General features: G+C 50.4%; 1 protein-coding gene across 1 annotated transcript in view; it reads right to left on the bottom strand.

Moving 5' to 3' along the window:
- Positions 1–13,806, bottom strand: part of LOC137358894 (ER membrane protein complex subunit 3-like) — a 44,294-nt gene that overhangs the window by 4,377 nt on the left and 26,111 nt on the right. Inside the window, exons 4-5 of the mRNA XM_068025099.1 lie at positions 7,097–7,201; positions 15–96 (exon numbers count right to left, since the gene is read on the bottom strand). Of these exons, the coding sequence (XP_067881200.1) occupies positions 15–96; positions 7,097–7,201 (187 nt within the window). The remainder of the gene's footprint in view (positions 1–14; positions 97–7,096; positions 7,202–13,806) is intronic.

Raw genomic sequence — 13,806 nt, 5'->3', positions numbered from 1 at the left:
GAACACAAACGTACCACGATGCATCAAGCGACACCAGTTCGATCCCACGCTGTAACATGGGCTTAAACCGTAGGGTCAGCGGGAACGGGACCTTCGCTGTGGAAAAATAGGAACGGGAGACAGTGCTTTATCCGGGTCGTAACGAGAGTGGAAACATCAAAAACGCACACAGCAGGCACCGGGAAAGCAAACACGGGGGATACTATGAGGGGGTTCGGAGGGATCATGTAATTGCAAGAGTTAATTGACGCCACCCGCCAAGCTTCCTCAACTTTCAGGCTGCAGGGGCCGGGCATGTCACTGAAAACCTCGTCCGCGGCAGGAGATGGCAGGGAGCAGAACGAGGGAAGCTCTCTCCGTCTCATCCGTCACCCTGCGTCCTGTCTGTGCGAGGAAGGGTGAAACTCGTGTGAGTGATTGGAACATAACCAATTAAATACAGGCTCCTTGGGGTTTATAAATCGAGGCAGGGAGTACAAAAGCAAGACGGTTACGATAAAATGAGCAGGGCGACGCTGTGACAGGGCGGAGGAGTGGGATGGGCTGCAGTTCAAATACCGAGATTGGCAGTTCCGTGTTGCTCTTCTGTTAGAATGCAGCATTGCAGCAGCTTATTCGGGAGCAGAGAGTGCGAGCGAGTGATCAGCTGGGAAGGTCAGTTTAAAGTAAACTTAATTTCTTTTTGTTTTCGGCGGAGACCAGGGGGCTGCTGGGTAAGTAAAACCCTATATATTTGGGCCGTTTAAAATAACTTGCCTTTCATTGCAGCAGCTTATTCGGGAGCAGAGAGTGCAAGCGAGTGATCAGCTGGGAAGGTCAGTTTAAAGTAAACTTAATTTCTTTTTGTTTTCGGCGGAGACCAGGGGGCTGTTGGGTAAGTAAAACCCTATATATTTGGGCCGTTTAAAATAACTTGCCTTTCATTGCAGCAGCTTATTCGGGAGCAGAGAGTGCGAGCGAGTGATCAGCTGGGAAGGTCAGTTTAAAGTAAACTTAATTTCTTTTTGTTTTCGGCGGAGACCAGGGGGCTGCTGGGTAAGTAAAACCCTATATATTTGGGCCGTTTAAAATAACTTGCCTTTCATTGCAGCAGCTTATTCGGGAGCAGAGAGTGCGAGCGAGTGATCAGCTGGGAAGGTCAGTTTAATGTAAACTTAATTTCTTTTTGTTTTCGGCGGAGACCAGGGGGCTGCTGGGTAAGTAAAACCCTATATATTTGGGCCGTTTCTGAACCCGAGACACTAGTGTCTCCCACCCGCCCTCCTCCTCTAACCAAAAAAAAAGGACTCGGTGGTGTGTAGATAAGTTAAGGCTTTTTCTATTTCTCTCTTTTTTTATCGTGTGATTGGTTAAAAAATTTTCGTTCCTTTTTCATTTAACTAAGTTTAAGTTTAAGATTAAAAATGGCAGGAGATCTCAGACCCGTGACATGCTCCTCTTGCTCAATGTGGGAGCTCAGGGACACGGCTGATGTCCCTGACTCCTTCACGTGCAGGAAGTGTGTCCAGCTGAAGCTCTTGTTAGACCACATGACGGCTCTGGAGCTGCGGATGGACTCACTTTGGAGCATCCGCGATGCTGAGGAGGTAGTGGATAGCACGTTTAGCGAATTGGTCACACCGCAGATTAGGATTGCTGAGGGAGAAAGGGAATGGGTGACCAAAAGGCAGAGAAAGAGCAGGAAGGCAGCGCAGGAGTCCCCTGCGGTCATCTCCCTCCACAACAGGTATACCGTTTTGGATACTGTTGAGGGAGATGGCTCACCAGGGGAAGGCAGCAGTAGCCAGGTTCATGGCACCGTGGCTGGCTCAGCTGTTCAGAAGGGCGGGAAAAAGAGTGGAAGGACTATAGTCATAGGGGATTCGATTGTAAGGGGAGTAGATAGGCGGTTCTGTGGTCGAAAACGAGACTCCCGAATGGTATGTTGTCTCCCAGGTGCACGGGTCAGGGATGTCTCAGATCGGCTGCAGAACATTCTGAAAGGGGAGGGTGAACAGCCAGTTGTCATTGTGCACATAGGCACCAATGATATAGGTAAAAAACGGGATGAGGTCCTACAAGCAGAGTTTAGGGAGTTAGGAGCCAAGTTAAAAAGTAGGACCTCAGAGGTAGTAATCTCAGGATTACTACCAGTGCCACGTGATAGTCAGAGTAAAAATGAAAGAATAGTCAGGATGAATGCGTGGCTTGAGAGATGGTGCAGGAAGGAGGGGTTCAGATTTTTGGGACATTGGGACCGGTTCTGGGGGAGGTGGGACGATTACAAATTGGACGGTCTACACCTGGGCCGGACTGGAACCAATGTCCTTGGGGGTGCTTTTGCTAACGCTGTTGGGAAGGGTTTAAACTAATGTGGCAGGGGGATGGGAACCAAATGAGGTCAGTGGAGAGTAAGGAGGTAGTAACTAAAGCCTGTAAGGAACTAGATAATGAAGTCAGCGTGACTAAGGGAAAGAGTAGGCAGGGAGCAGATGATGAAAGCAAAGGGACTGGTGGTCTGAGGTGTATTTGTTTTAATGCAAGAAGTGTAGTAGGTAAGGCAGATGAACTTAGGGCTTGGATTAGTACCTGGGAGTATGATGTTATTGCTATTACTGAGACTTGGTTAAGGGAAGGGCATGATTGGCAACTAAATATCCCAGGATACTGATGCTTCAGGCGGGATAGAGAGGGAGGTAAAAAGGGTGGAGGAGTTGCATTACTGGTCAAAGAGGATATCACAGCTGTGCTGAAGGAAGGCACTATGGAGGACTCGAGCTGTGAGGCAATATGGGCAGAACTCAGAAATAGGAAGGGTGCGGTAACAATGTTGGGGCTGCACTACAGGCCTCCCAACAGTGAGCGTGAGATAGAGGTACAAATATGTAAACAGATTATGGAAAGATGTAGGAGCAACAGGGTGGTGGTGATAGGAGATTTTAATTTTCCCAACATTGACTGGGATTCACTTAGTGTTAGAGGTCTAGATGGAGCAGAATTTGTAAGGAGCATCCAGGAGGGTTTTCTGGAGCAGTATGTAAATAGTCCAACTCGGGAAGGGGCCATACTGGACCTGGTGTTGGGGAATGAGCCCGGCCAGGTGTTTGACGTTTCAGTAGGGGACTACTTTGGGAATAGTGATCACAATTCCGTAAGTTTTAGAATACTCATGGAAAAAGACGAGAGTGGTCCTAAAGGAAGAGTGCTAAATTGGGAGAAGGCCAACTATACCAAAATTCGGCAGGAGCTGGAGAATGTAGATTGGGAGCAGCTGTTTGAAGGTAAATCCACATTTGATATGTGGGAGGCTTTTAAAGAGAGTTTGATTAGCGTGCAGGAGAGACATGTTCCTGTGAAAATGAGGGGTAGAAATGGCAAGATTAGGGAACCATGGATGACAGGTGAAATTGTGAGACTAGCTAAGAGGAAAAAGGAAGCATACATAAGGTCTAGGCGGCTGAAGAAAGACGAAGCTTTGGAAGAATATCGGGAATGTAGGACCAATCTGAAACGAGGAATTAAGAGGGCTAAAAGGGGTCATGAAATATCTTTAGCAAACAGGGTTAAGGAAAATCCCAAAGCCTTTTATTCATATATAAGGAGCAAGAGGGTAACTAGAGAAAGGATTGGCCCACTCAAGGACAAAGGAGGAAAGTTATGCGTGGAGTCAGAGAAAATGGGTGAGATTCTAAACGACTACTTTGCATCGGTATTCACCGAGGAGAGGGACATGACGGATGTTGAGGTTAGGGACAGATGTTTGATTACTCTAGGTCAAGTCGGCATAAGGAGGGAGGAAGTGTTGGGTATTCTAAAAGGCATTAAGGTGGACAAGTCCCCAGGTCCGGATGGGATCTATCCCAGGTTACTGTGGGAAGCGAAAGAGGAAATAGCTGGGGCCTTAACAGATATCTTTACAACATCCTTAAACACGGGTGAGGTCCCGGAGGACTGGAGAATTGCTAATGTTGTCCCCTTGTTTAAGAAGGGTAGCAGGGAAAATCCAGGTAATTATAGACCGGTGAGCCTGACGTCAGTGGTAGGGAAGCTGCTGGAGAAGATACTGAGGGATAGGATCTATTCCCATTTGGAAGAAAATGGGCTTATCAGTGATAGGCAACATGGTTTTGTGCAGGGAAGGTCATGTCTTACCAACTTAATAGAATTCTTTGAGGAAGTGACAAAGTTGATTGATGAGGGAAGGGCTGTAGATGTCATATACATGGACTTCAGTAAGGCGTTTGATAAGGTTCCCCATGGTAGGCTGATGGAGAAAGTGAAGGCGCATGGGGTCCAAGGTGTACTAGCTAGATGGATAAAGAACTGGCTGGGCAACAGCAGACAGAGAGTAGCAGTGGAAGGGAGTTTCTCAAAATGGAGACGTGTGACCAGTGGTGTTCCACAGGGATCCGTGCTGGGACCACTGTTGTTTGTGATATACATAAATGATTTGGAGGAAAGTATAGGTGGTCTGATTAGCAAGTTTGCAGATGACACTAAGATTGGTGGAGTAGCAGATAGTGAAGGGGACTGTCAGAGAATACAGCAGAATATAAATAGATTGGAGAGTTGGGCAGAGAAATGGCAGATGGAGTTCAATCAGGGCAAATGCGAGGTGATGCATTTTGGAAGATCCAATTCAAGAGTGAACTAAACAGTAAATGGAAAAGTCCTGGGGAAAATTGATGTACAGAGAGATTTGGGTGTTCAGGTCCATTGTTCCCTGAAGGTGGCAACGCAGGTCAATAGAGTGGTCAAGAAGGCATACGGCATGCTTTCCTTCATCGGACGGGGTATTGAATACAAGAGTTGGCAGGTCATGTTACAGTTGTATAGGACTTTGGTTCGGCCACATTTGGAATACTGCGTGCAGTTCTGGTTGCCACATTACCAAAAGGATGTAGATGCTTTGGAGAGGGTGCAGAGGAGGTTCACCAGGATGTTGCCTGGTATGGAGGGCGCTAGCTATGAAGAGAGGTTGAGTAGATTAGGATTATTTTCATTAGAAAGACGGAGGTTGAGGGGGGACCTGATTGAGGTGTACAAAATCATGAGAGGTATAGACAGGGTGGATAGCAAGAAGCTTTTTCCCAGAGTGGGGGATTCAATTACAAGGGGACACGAGTTCAAAGTGAAAGGGGAAAAGTTTAGGGGGATATGCGTGGAAAGTTCTTTACGCAGAGGGTGGTGGGTGCCTGGAACGCGTTGCCAGCGGAGGTGGTAGACGCGGGCACGATAGCGTCTTTTAAGATGTATCTAGACAGATACATGAATGGGCAGGAAGTAAAGAGATACAGACCCTTAGAAAATAGGCGACAGGTTTAGATAGAGGATTTGGATCGGCGTAGGCTTGGAGGGCCGAAGGGCCTGTTCCTGTGCTGTAATTTTCTTTGTTCTTTGTTTGTTCTTTAATGGGGGCAAGGTGTCAATCTATTTAAAACCCGCAGGCAGGAAGGTCCTGGGTCACGACACCAGCAGGGGAAGCGAAAAGGGTGCAGCTGAGGAGGCGAAGCAGATGAGGGAGGCTCAAAGTGCCTCGACACAGACCTCGTGTGGAGCATTTTACAGTTCCAGTTTTTTTGGGGGGGGGCGATCCTGTGGGTTTGGATAAACGGTATAGCCGTTTAACGAGGGAACAGCGTTTCAGAAGGAGCACAACAGGGTAGAAAGGGAAAATGTGCGCGAGGATTTTTTTTTTCATGGGATGTGGGCGTCACTGGCCAGGCCAGCATTTGTCGCCCATCCAGAATTGCCCCTTGAGAAGGTGGTGGTGAGCTGCCTTCTTGAACCGCTGCAGTCCGTGCGGGGTAGGTACACCCACAGTGCTGTTAGGAAGGGAGTTCCAGGATTTTGACAGTTCAGTTTCTAGTCGATGGTAACCCCCGGGATGTTGATAGTGGGGGATTCAGCGATGGTAATGCCATTGAATGTCAAGGGGAGATGGTTAGATTCTCTCTTGTTGGAGATGGTCATTGCCTGGCACTTGTATGGCGCGAATGTTACTTGCCACTTATCAGCCCTTGCCTGGATATTGTCCAGGTCTTGCTGCATAGGGGTGCAGGGCTAGGGGGCGTGGCTAGTTCTAGAGCGCAGGTCTTCAGTACTATAGCCGGAATATTGTCAGGACCCATAGCCTTTGTAGTATCCAGTGCCTTCAGTCGTTTCTTGATATCACGTGGAGTGAATCGAATTGGCTGAAGTCTGGCATCTGTGATGCTGGGGACTTCAGGAGGAGGCCGAGATGGATCATCAACTCGGCACTTCTGGCTGAAGATTGTTGCAAATGTTTCAGCCTTATCTTTCGCACTGATGTGCTGGGCTCCCCCACCATTGAGGACGGGGATATTTGTGGAGCCACCTCCTCCCGTTAGTTGTTTAATTGTCCACCACCATTCACGGCTGGATGTGGCAGGACTGCGGAGCTTGGATCCGAACCGATGGTTGGGGGATCGCTCAGCCCTGTCTGTCGCCTGCTGCTTCAGGAAGGAGGCCATTCGGCCCATCGTGCCTGTGCCAACTCTTTTGAAGAGCAGTCCAATTCCTCCCACCTCACTCTGTCCCCGCAGCCCTGTAAATTCCTCCCTTTCCAGTATTTCTCCGATTCCCCTTCTGAAAGTTACCACTGAATCTGCTTCCACCGCCCTTTCAGGCAGCGCGTTCCAGATCACAACAACTCACTGTGTCGGAAAAAACATTCTCCTCCTCTCCCCCCCTCCGGTTCTTTTACCGATTATCTTAAATCCCTCTGGTTACCGACCCTCCTGCCACAGTTTCTCGATCTTTATTTCATCAAATCCCTTCCTGATTCTGAACGCCTCGATTAAATTTCCCCTTAACCTTCTCTGCTCCGAGGAGAACAATCCCAGCTTCTCCCGGTCTCTCCACATTAACTGAAGTACCCTCATCCCTGGGACTGTTCTGGTAAATCTCCCTCCGCAACCTCTCCACGAGACAACAATGCAGCAGGAATCCACCCCATCTGACATATGGTCCTCCTCCAGCACAATCCCACCACCAAACAGATCTTCCTCCCAACCCCCCACCGCTGTCCCATGGCAGTCTGTAACTTCTGACCCCTCTCCCCCGCCCATCCATCCAGCCGACGTCCCAAACTTACTGGTGACAAACCCGGAGAAAGCCCAGTTAATCCATCCGCCGATCAAGATCATTGGCAGCACGTTGGTCAAGTTGCCCTTCATCATGTTGGTTAACATGCTGGGATCTGAAAGGAGACAGGGAGGGGAGGGGTCAGAGCAGAGAGGAAAACCACGCAACACAAACAGAGGCAGCGAAGGGCTCTGGGACGAGCGTCCTGCCACCCCAAACTACACCCGCAGTGTTATACAGTGACAGACCTGTCCCCACCAGTACTGTACCCCACAGTTATACAGTGACAGACCTGTCCCCACCAGTACTGTACCCCACAGTTATACAGTGACAGACCTGTCCCCACCAGTACTGTACCCCAGTGTTATACAGTGACAGACCTGTCCCCACCAGTACTGTACCCCAGTGCTATACAGTGACAGACCTGTCCCCACCAGTACTGTACCCCACAGTTATACAGTGACAGACCTGTCCCCACCAGTACTGTACCCCACAGTTATACAGTGACAGACCTGTCCCCACCAGTACTGTACCCCACAGTTATACAGTGACAGACCTGTCCCCACCAGTACTGTACCCCAGTGTTATACAGTGACAGACCAGTCCCCACCAGTACTGTCCCCCAGTGTTATACAGTGACAGACCTGTCCCCACCAGTACTGTACCCCAGTGTTGTACAGTGACAGACCTGTCCCCACCATTACTGTCCCCCAGTGTTATAAAGAGACAGACCTGTCCCCACCAGTACTGTACCCCAGTGTTATACAGTGACAGACCTGTCCCCACCAGTACTGTCCCCCAGTGTTATACAGTGACAGACCTGTCCCCACCAGTACTGTACCCCAGTGTTATACAGTGACAGACCTGTCCCCACCAGTACTGTCCCCCAGTGTTATACAGTGACAGATCTGTCCCCACCAGTACTGTACCCCACAGTTATACAGTGACAGACCCGTCCCCACCAGTACTGTCCCCCAGTGTGATACAGTGACAGACCTGTCCCCACCAGTACTGTACCCCGGTGTTATACAGTGACAGACCTGTCCCCACCAGTACTGTACCACAGTGTGATACAGTGACAGACCTGTCCCCACCAGTACTGTACCCCGGTGTTATACAGTGACAGACCGGTCCCCATCAGTACTGTACCTCAGTGTTATACAGTGACAGACCTGTCCCCACCAGTACTGTACCCCAGTGTTGTACAGTGACAGACCTGTCCTCACCAGTACTGTACCCCAGTGTTATACACTGACAGACCTGTCCTCACCAGTACTGTACCACAGTGTTATACAGTGACAGACCTGTCCCCACCAGTACTGTACCCCAGTGTTGTACAGTGACAGACCTGTCCCCACCAGTACTGTACCCCAGTGTTATACAGTGACAGACCTGTCCCCACCAGCACTGTACCCTAGTGTTATACAGTGACAGACCTGTCCCCACCAGTACTGTACCTCAGTGTAATACAGTGACAGAGCTGTCCCCACCAGTACTGTACCCCAGTGTTACACAGTGACAGACCTGTCCCCACCAGTACTGTACCCCAGTGTTATACAGTGACAGACCTGTCCCCACCAGTACTGTACCCCAGTGTTATACAGTGACAGACCTGTCCCCACCAGTACTGTACCCCAGTGTTATACAGTGACAGACCAGTCCCCACCAGTACTGTACCCCAGTGTTATACAGTGACAGACCTGTCCCCACCAGTACTGTACCCCAGTGTTATACAGTGACAGACCTGTCCCCACCAGTACTGTACCTCAGTGTTATACAGTGACAGACCTGTCCCCACCAGTACTGTCCCCCAGTGTTATACAGTGACAGACCCGTCCCCACCAGTACTGTACCACAGTGTTATACAGTGACAGACCCGTCCCCACCAGTACTGTACCACAGTGTTATACAGTGACAGACCCATCCCCACCAGTACTGTACCCCAGTGTTATACACGGACAGACCCATCCCCACCAGTACTGTACCCCAGTGTTATACAGTGACAGACCTGTACCCACCAGTACTGTATCCCAGTGTTATACAGTGACAGACCTGTCCCCACCAGTACTGTATCCCAGTGTTATACACTGACAGACCTGTCCCCACCAGTACTGTATCCCAGTGTTATACACTGACAGACCTGTCCCCACCAGTACTGTATCCCAGTGTTATACACTGACAGACCTGTCCCCACCAGTACTGTACCCCAGTGTTACACAGTGACAGACTCGTCCCCACCAGTACTGTACCCCAGTGTTATACAGTGACAGACTCGTCCCCACCTGTACTGTACCCCAGTGTTATACACTGACAGACCTGTCCCCACCAGTACTGTATCCCAGTGGTATACACTGACAGACCTGTCCCCACCACTACTGTATCCCAGTGTTATACACGGACAGACATGTCCCCACCAGTACTGTACCCCAGTATTATACACGGACAGACCTGTCCCCACCAGTACTGTACCCCAGTGTTATACAGTGACAGACCTGTCCCCACCAGTACTGTACCCCAGTGTTATACAGTGACAGACCTGTCCCCACCAGTACTGTACCCCAGTGTTATACAGTGACAGACCTGTCCCCACCAGTACTGTACCCCAGTGTTATACAGTGACAGACCTGTCCCCACCAGTACTGTACCCCAGTGTTATACAGTGACAGACCTGTCCCCACCAGTACTGTCCCTCAGTGTTATACACATACAGACCTGTCCCCACCAGTACTGGACCCCAGTGTCATACAGTGACAGACCAGTCCCCACCAGTACTGTATCCCAGTGTTATACACTGACAGACCCGTCCCCACCAGTACTGTACCTCAGTGTTATACAGTGACAGACCCGTCCCCACCAGTACTGTATCACAGTGTTATACAGAGACAGACTTGTCCCCACCAGTACTGTACCCCAGTGTTATACAGTGACAGACCTGTCCCCACCAGTACTGTACCACAGTGTTATACAGTGACAGACCCGTCCCCACCAGTACTGTACCACAGTGTTATACAGTGACAGACCCATCCCCACCAGTACTGTACCCCAGTGTTATACACGGACAGACCCATCCCCACCAGTACTGTACCCCAGTGTTATACACGGACAGACCCATCCCCACCTGTACTGTACCCCAGTGTTATACAGTGACAGACCTGTACCCACCAGTACTGTACCCCAGTGTTATACAGTGACAGACCAGTCCCCACCAGTACTGTCCCCCAGTGTTATACAGTGACAGACCTGTCCCCACCAGTACTGTACCCCAGTGTTGTACAGTGACAGACCTGTCCCCACCATTACTGTCCCCCAGTGTTATAAAGAGACAGACCTGTCCCCACCAGTACTGTACCCCAGTGTTATACAGTGACAGACCTGTCCCCACCAGTACTGTCCCCCAGTGTTATACAGTGACAGACCTGTCCCCACCAGTACTGTACCCCAGTGTTATACAGTGACAGACCTGTCCCCACCAGTACTGTCCCCCAGTGTTATACAGTGACAGATCTGTCCCCACCAGTACTGTACCCCACAGTTATACAGTGACAGACCCGTCCCCACCAGTACTGTCCCCCAGTGTGATACAGTGACAGACCTGTCCCCACCAGTACTGTACCCCGGTGTTATACAGTGACAGACTTGTCCCCACCAGTACTGTACCCCACAGTTATACAGTGACAGACCTGTCCCCACCAGTACTGTACCACAGTGTGATACAGTGACAGACCTGTCCCCACCAGTACTGTACCCCGGTGTTATACAGTGACAGACCTGTCCCCACCAGTACTGTCCCCCAGTGTGATACAGTGACAGACCTGTCCCCACCAGTACTGTACCCCGGTGTTATACAGTAACAGACCTGTCCCCACCAGTACTGTACCCCAGTGTTACACAGTGACAGACCGGTCCCCATCAGTACTGTACCCCACAGTTATACAGTGACAGACCGGTCCCCATCAGTACTGTACCTCAGTGTTATACAGTGACAGACCTGTCCCCACCAGTACTGTACCCCAGTGTTGTACAGTGACAGACCTGTCCTCACCAGTACTGTACCCCAGTGTTATACACTGACAGACCTGTCCTCACCAGTACTGTACCACAGTGTTATACAGTGACAGACCTGTCCCCACCAGTACTGTACCCCAGTGTTGTACAGTGACAGACCTGTCCCCACCAGTACTGTACCCCAGTGTTATACAGTGACAGACCTGTCCCCACCAGCACTGTACCCTAGTGTTATACAGTGACAGACCTGTCCCCACCAGTACTGTACCTCAGTGTAATACAGTGACAGAGCTGTCCCCACCAGTACTGTACCCCAGTGTTACACAGTGACAGACCTGTCCCCACCAGTACTGTACCCCAGTGTTATACAGTGACAGACCTGTCCTCACCAGTACTGTACCCCAGTGTTATACACTGACAGACCTGTCCTCACCAGTACTGTACCACAGTGTTATACAGTGACAGACCTGTCCCCACCAGTACTGTACCCCAGTGTTGTACAGTGACAGACCTGTCCCCACCAGTACTGTACCCCAGTGTTATACAGTGACAGACCTGTCCCCACCAGCACTGTACCCTAGTGTTATACAGTGACAGACCTGTCCCCACCAGTACTGTACCTCAGTGTAATACAGTGACAGAGCTGTCCCCACCAGTACTGTACCCCAGTGTTACACAGTGACAGACCTGTCCCCACCAGTACTGTACCCCAGTGTTATACAGTGACAGACCTGTCCCCACCAGTACTGTACCCCAGTGTTATACAGTGACAGACCTGTCCCCACCAGTACTGTACCCCAGTGTTATACAGTGACAGACCAGTCCCCACCAGTACTGTACCCCAGTGTTATACAGTGACAGACCTGTCCCCACCAGTACTGTACCCCAGTGTTATACAGTGACAGACCTGTCCCCACCAGTACTGTACCTCAGTGTTATACAGTGACAGACCTGTCCCCACCAGTACTGTCCCCCAGTGTTATACAGTGACAGACCCGTCCCCACCAGTACTGTACCACAGTGTTATACAGTGACAGACCCGTCCCCACCAGTACTGTACCACAGTGTTATACAGTGACAGACCCATCCCCACCAGTACTGTACCCCAGTGTTATACACGGACAGACCCATCCCCACCAGTACTGTACCCCAGTGTTATACAGTGACAGACCTGTACCCACCAGTACTGTATCCCAGTGTTATACAGTGACAGACCTGTCCCCACCAGTACTGTATCCCAGTGTTATACACTGACAGACCTGTCCCCACCAGTACTGTATCCCAGTGTTATACACTGACAGACCTGTCCCCACCAGTACTGTATCCCAGTGTTATACACTGACAGACCTGTCCCCACCAGTACTGTACCCCAGTGTTACACAGTGACAGACTCGTCCCCACCAGTACTGTACCCCAGTGTTATACAGTGACAGACTCGTCCCCACCTGTACTGTACCCCAGTGTTATACACTGACAGACCTGTCCCCACCAGTACTGTATCCCAGTGGTATACACTGACAGACCTGTCCCCACCACTACTGTATCCCAGTGTTATACACGGACAGACATGTCCCCACCAGTACTGTACCCCAGTATTATACACGGACAGACCTGTCCCCACCAGTACTGTACCCCAGTGTTATACAGTGACAGACCTGTCCCCACCAGTACTGTACCCCAGTGTTATACAGTGACAGACCTGTCCCCACCAGTACTGTACCCCAGTGTTATACAGTGACAGACCTGTCCCCACCAGTACTGTACCCCAGTGTTATACAGTGACAGACCTGTCCCCACCAGTACTGTACCCCAGTGTTATACAGTGACAGACCTGTCCCCACCAGTACTGTCCCTCAGTGTTATACACATACAGACCTGTCCCCACCAGTACTGGACCCCAGTGTCATACAGTGACAGACCAGTCCCCACCAGTACTGTATCCCAGTGTTATACACTGACAGACCCGTCCCCACCAGTACTGTACCTCAGTGTTATACAGTGACAGACCCGTCCCCACCAGTACTGTATCACAGTGTTATACAGAGACAGACTTGTCCCCACCAGTACTGTACCCCAGTGTTATACAGTGACAGACCTGTCCCCACCAGTACTGTACCACAGTGTTATACAGTGACAGACCCGTCCCCACCAGTACTGTACCACAGTGTTATACAGTGACAGACCCATCCCCACCAGTACTGTACCCCAGTGTTATACACGGACAGACCCATCCCCACCAGTACTGTACCCCAGTGTTATACACGGACAGACCCATCCCCACCTGTACTGTACCCCAGTGTTATACAGTGACAGACCTGTACCCACCAGTACTGTACCCCAGTGTTATACAGTGACAGACCAGTCCCCACCAGTACTGTCCCCCAGTGTTATACAGTGACAGACCTGTCCCCACCAGTACTGTACCCCAGTGTTGTACAGTGACAGACCTGTCCCCACCATTACTGTCCCCCAGTGTTATAAAGAGACAGACCTGTCCCCACCAGTACTGTACCCCAGTGTTATACAGTGACAGACCTGTCCCCACCAGTACTGTCCCCCAGTGTTATACAGTGACAGACCTGTCCCCACCAGTACTGTACCCCAGTGTTATACAGTGACAGACCTGTCCCCACCAGTACTGTCCCCCAGTGTTATACAGTGACAGATCTGTCCCCACCAGTACTGTACCCCACAGTTATACAGTGACAGACCCGT

This window comes from Heterodontus francisci, unplaced genomic scaffold, assembly GCF_036365525.1.
Source record: "Heterodontus francisci isolate sHetFra1 unplaced genomic scaffold, sHetFra1.hap1 HAP1_SCAFFOLD_822, whole genome shotgun sequence".
NCBI lineage: Eukaryota > Metazoa > Chordata > Chondrichthyes > Heterodontiformes > Heterodontidae > Heterodontus > Heterodontus francisci.
This window is presented reverse-complemented; position numbering and strand designations above follow the sequence as displayed.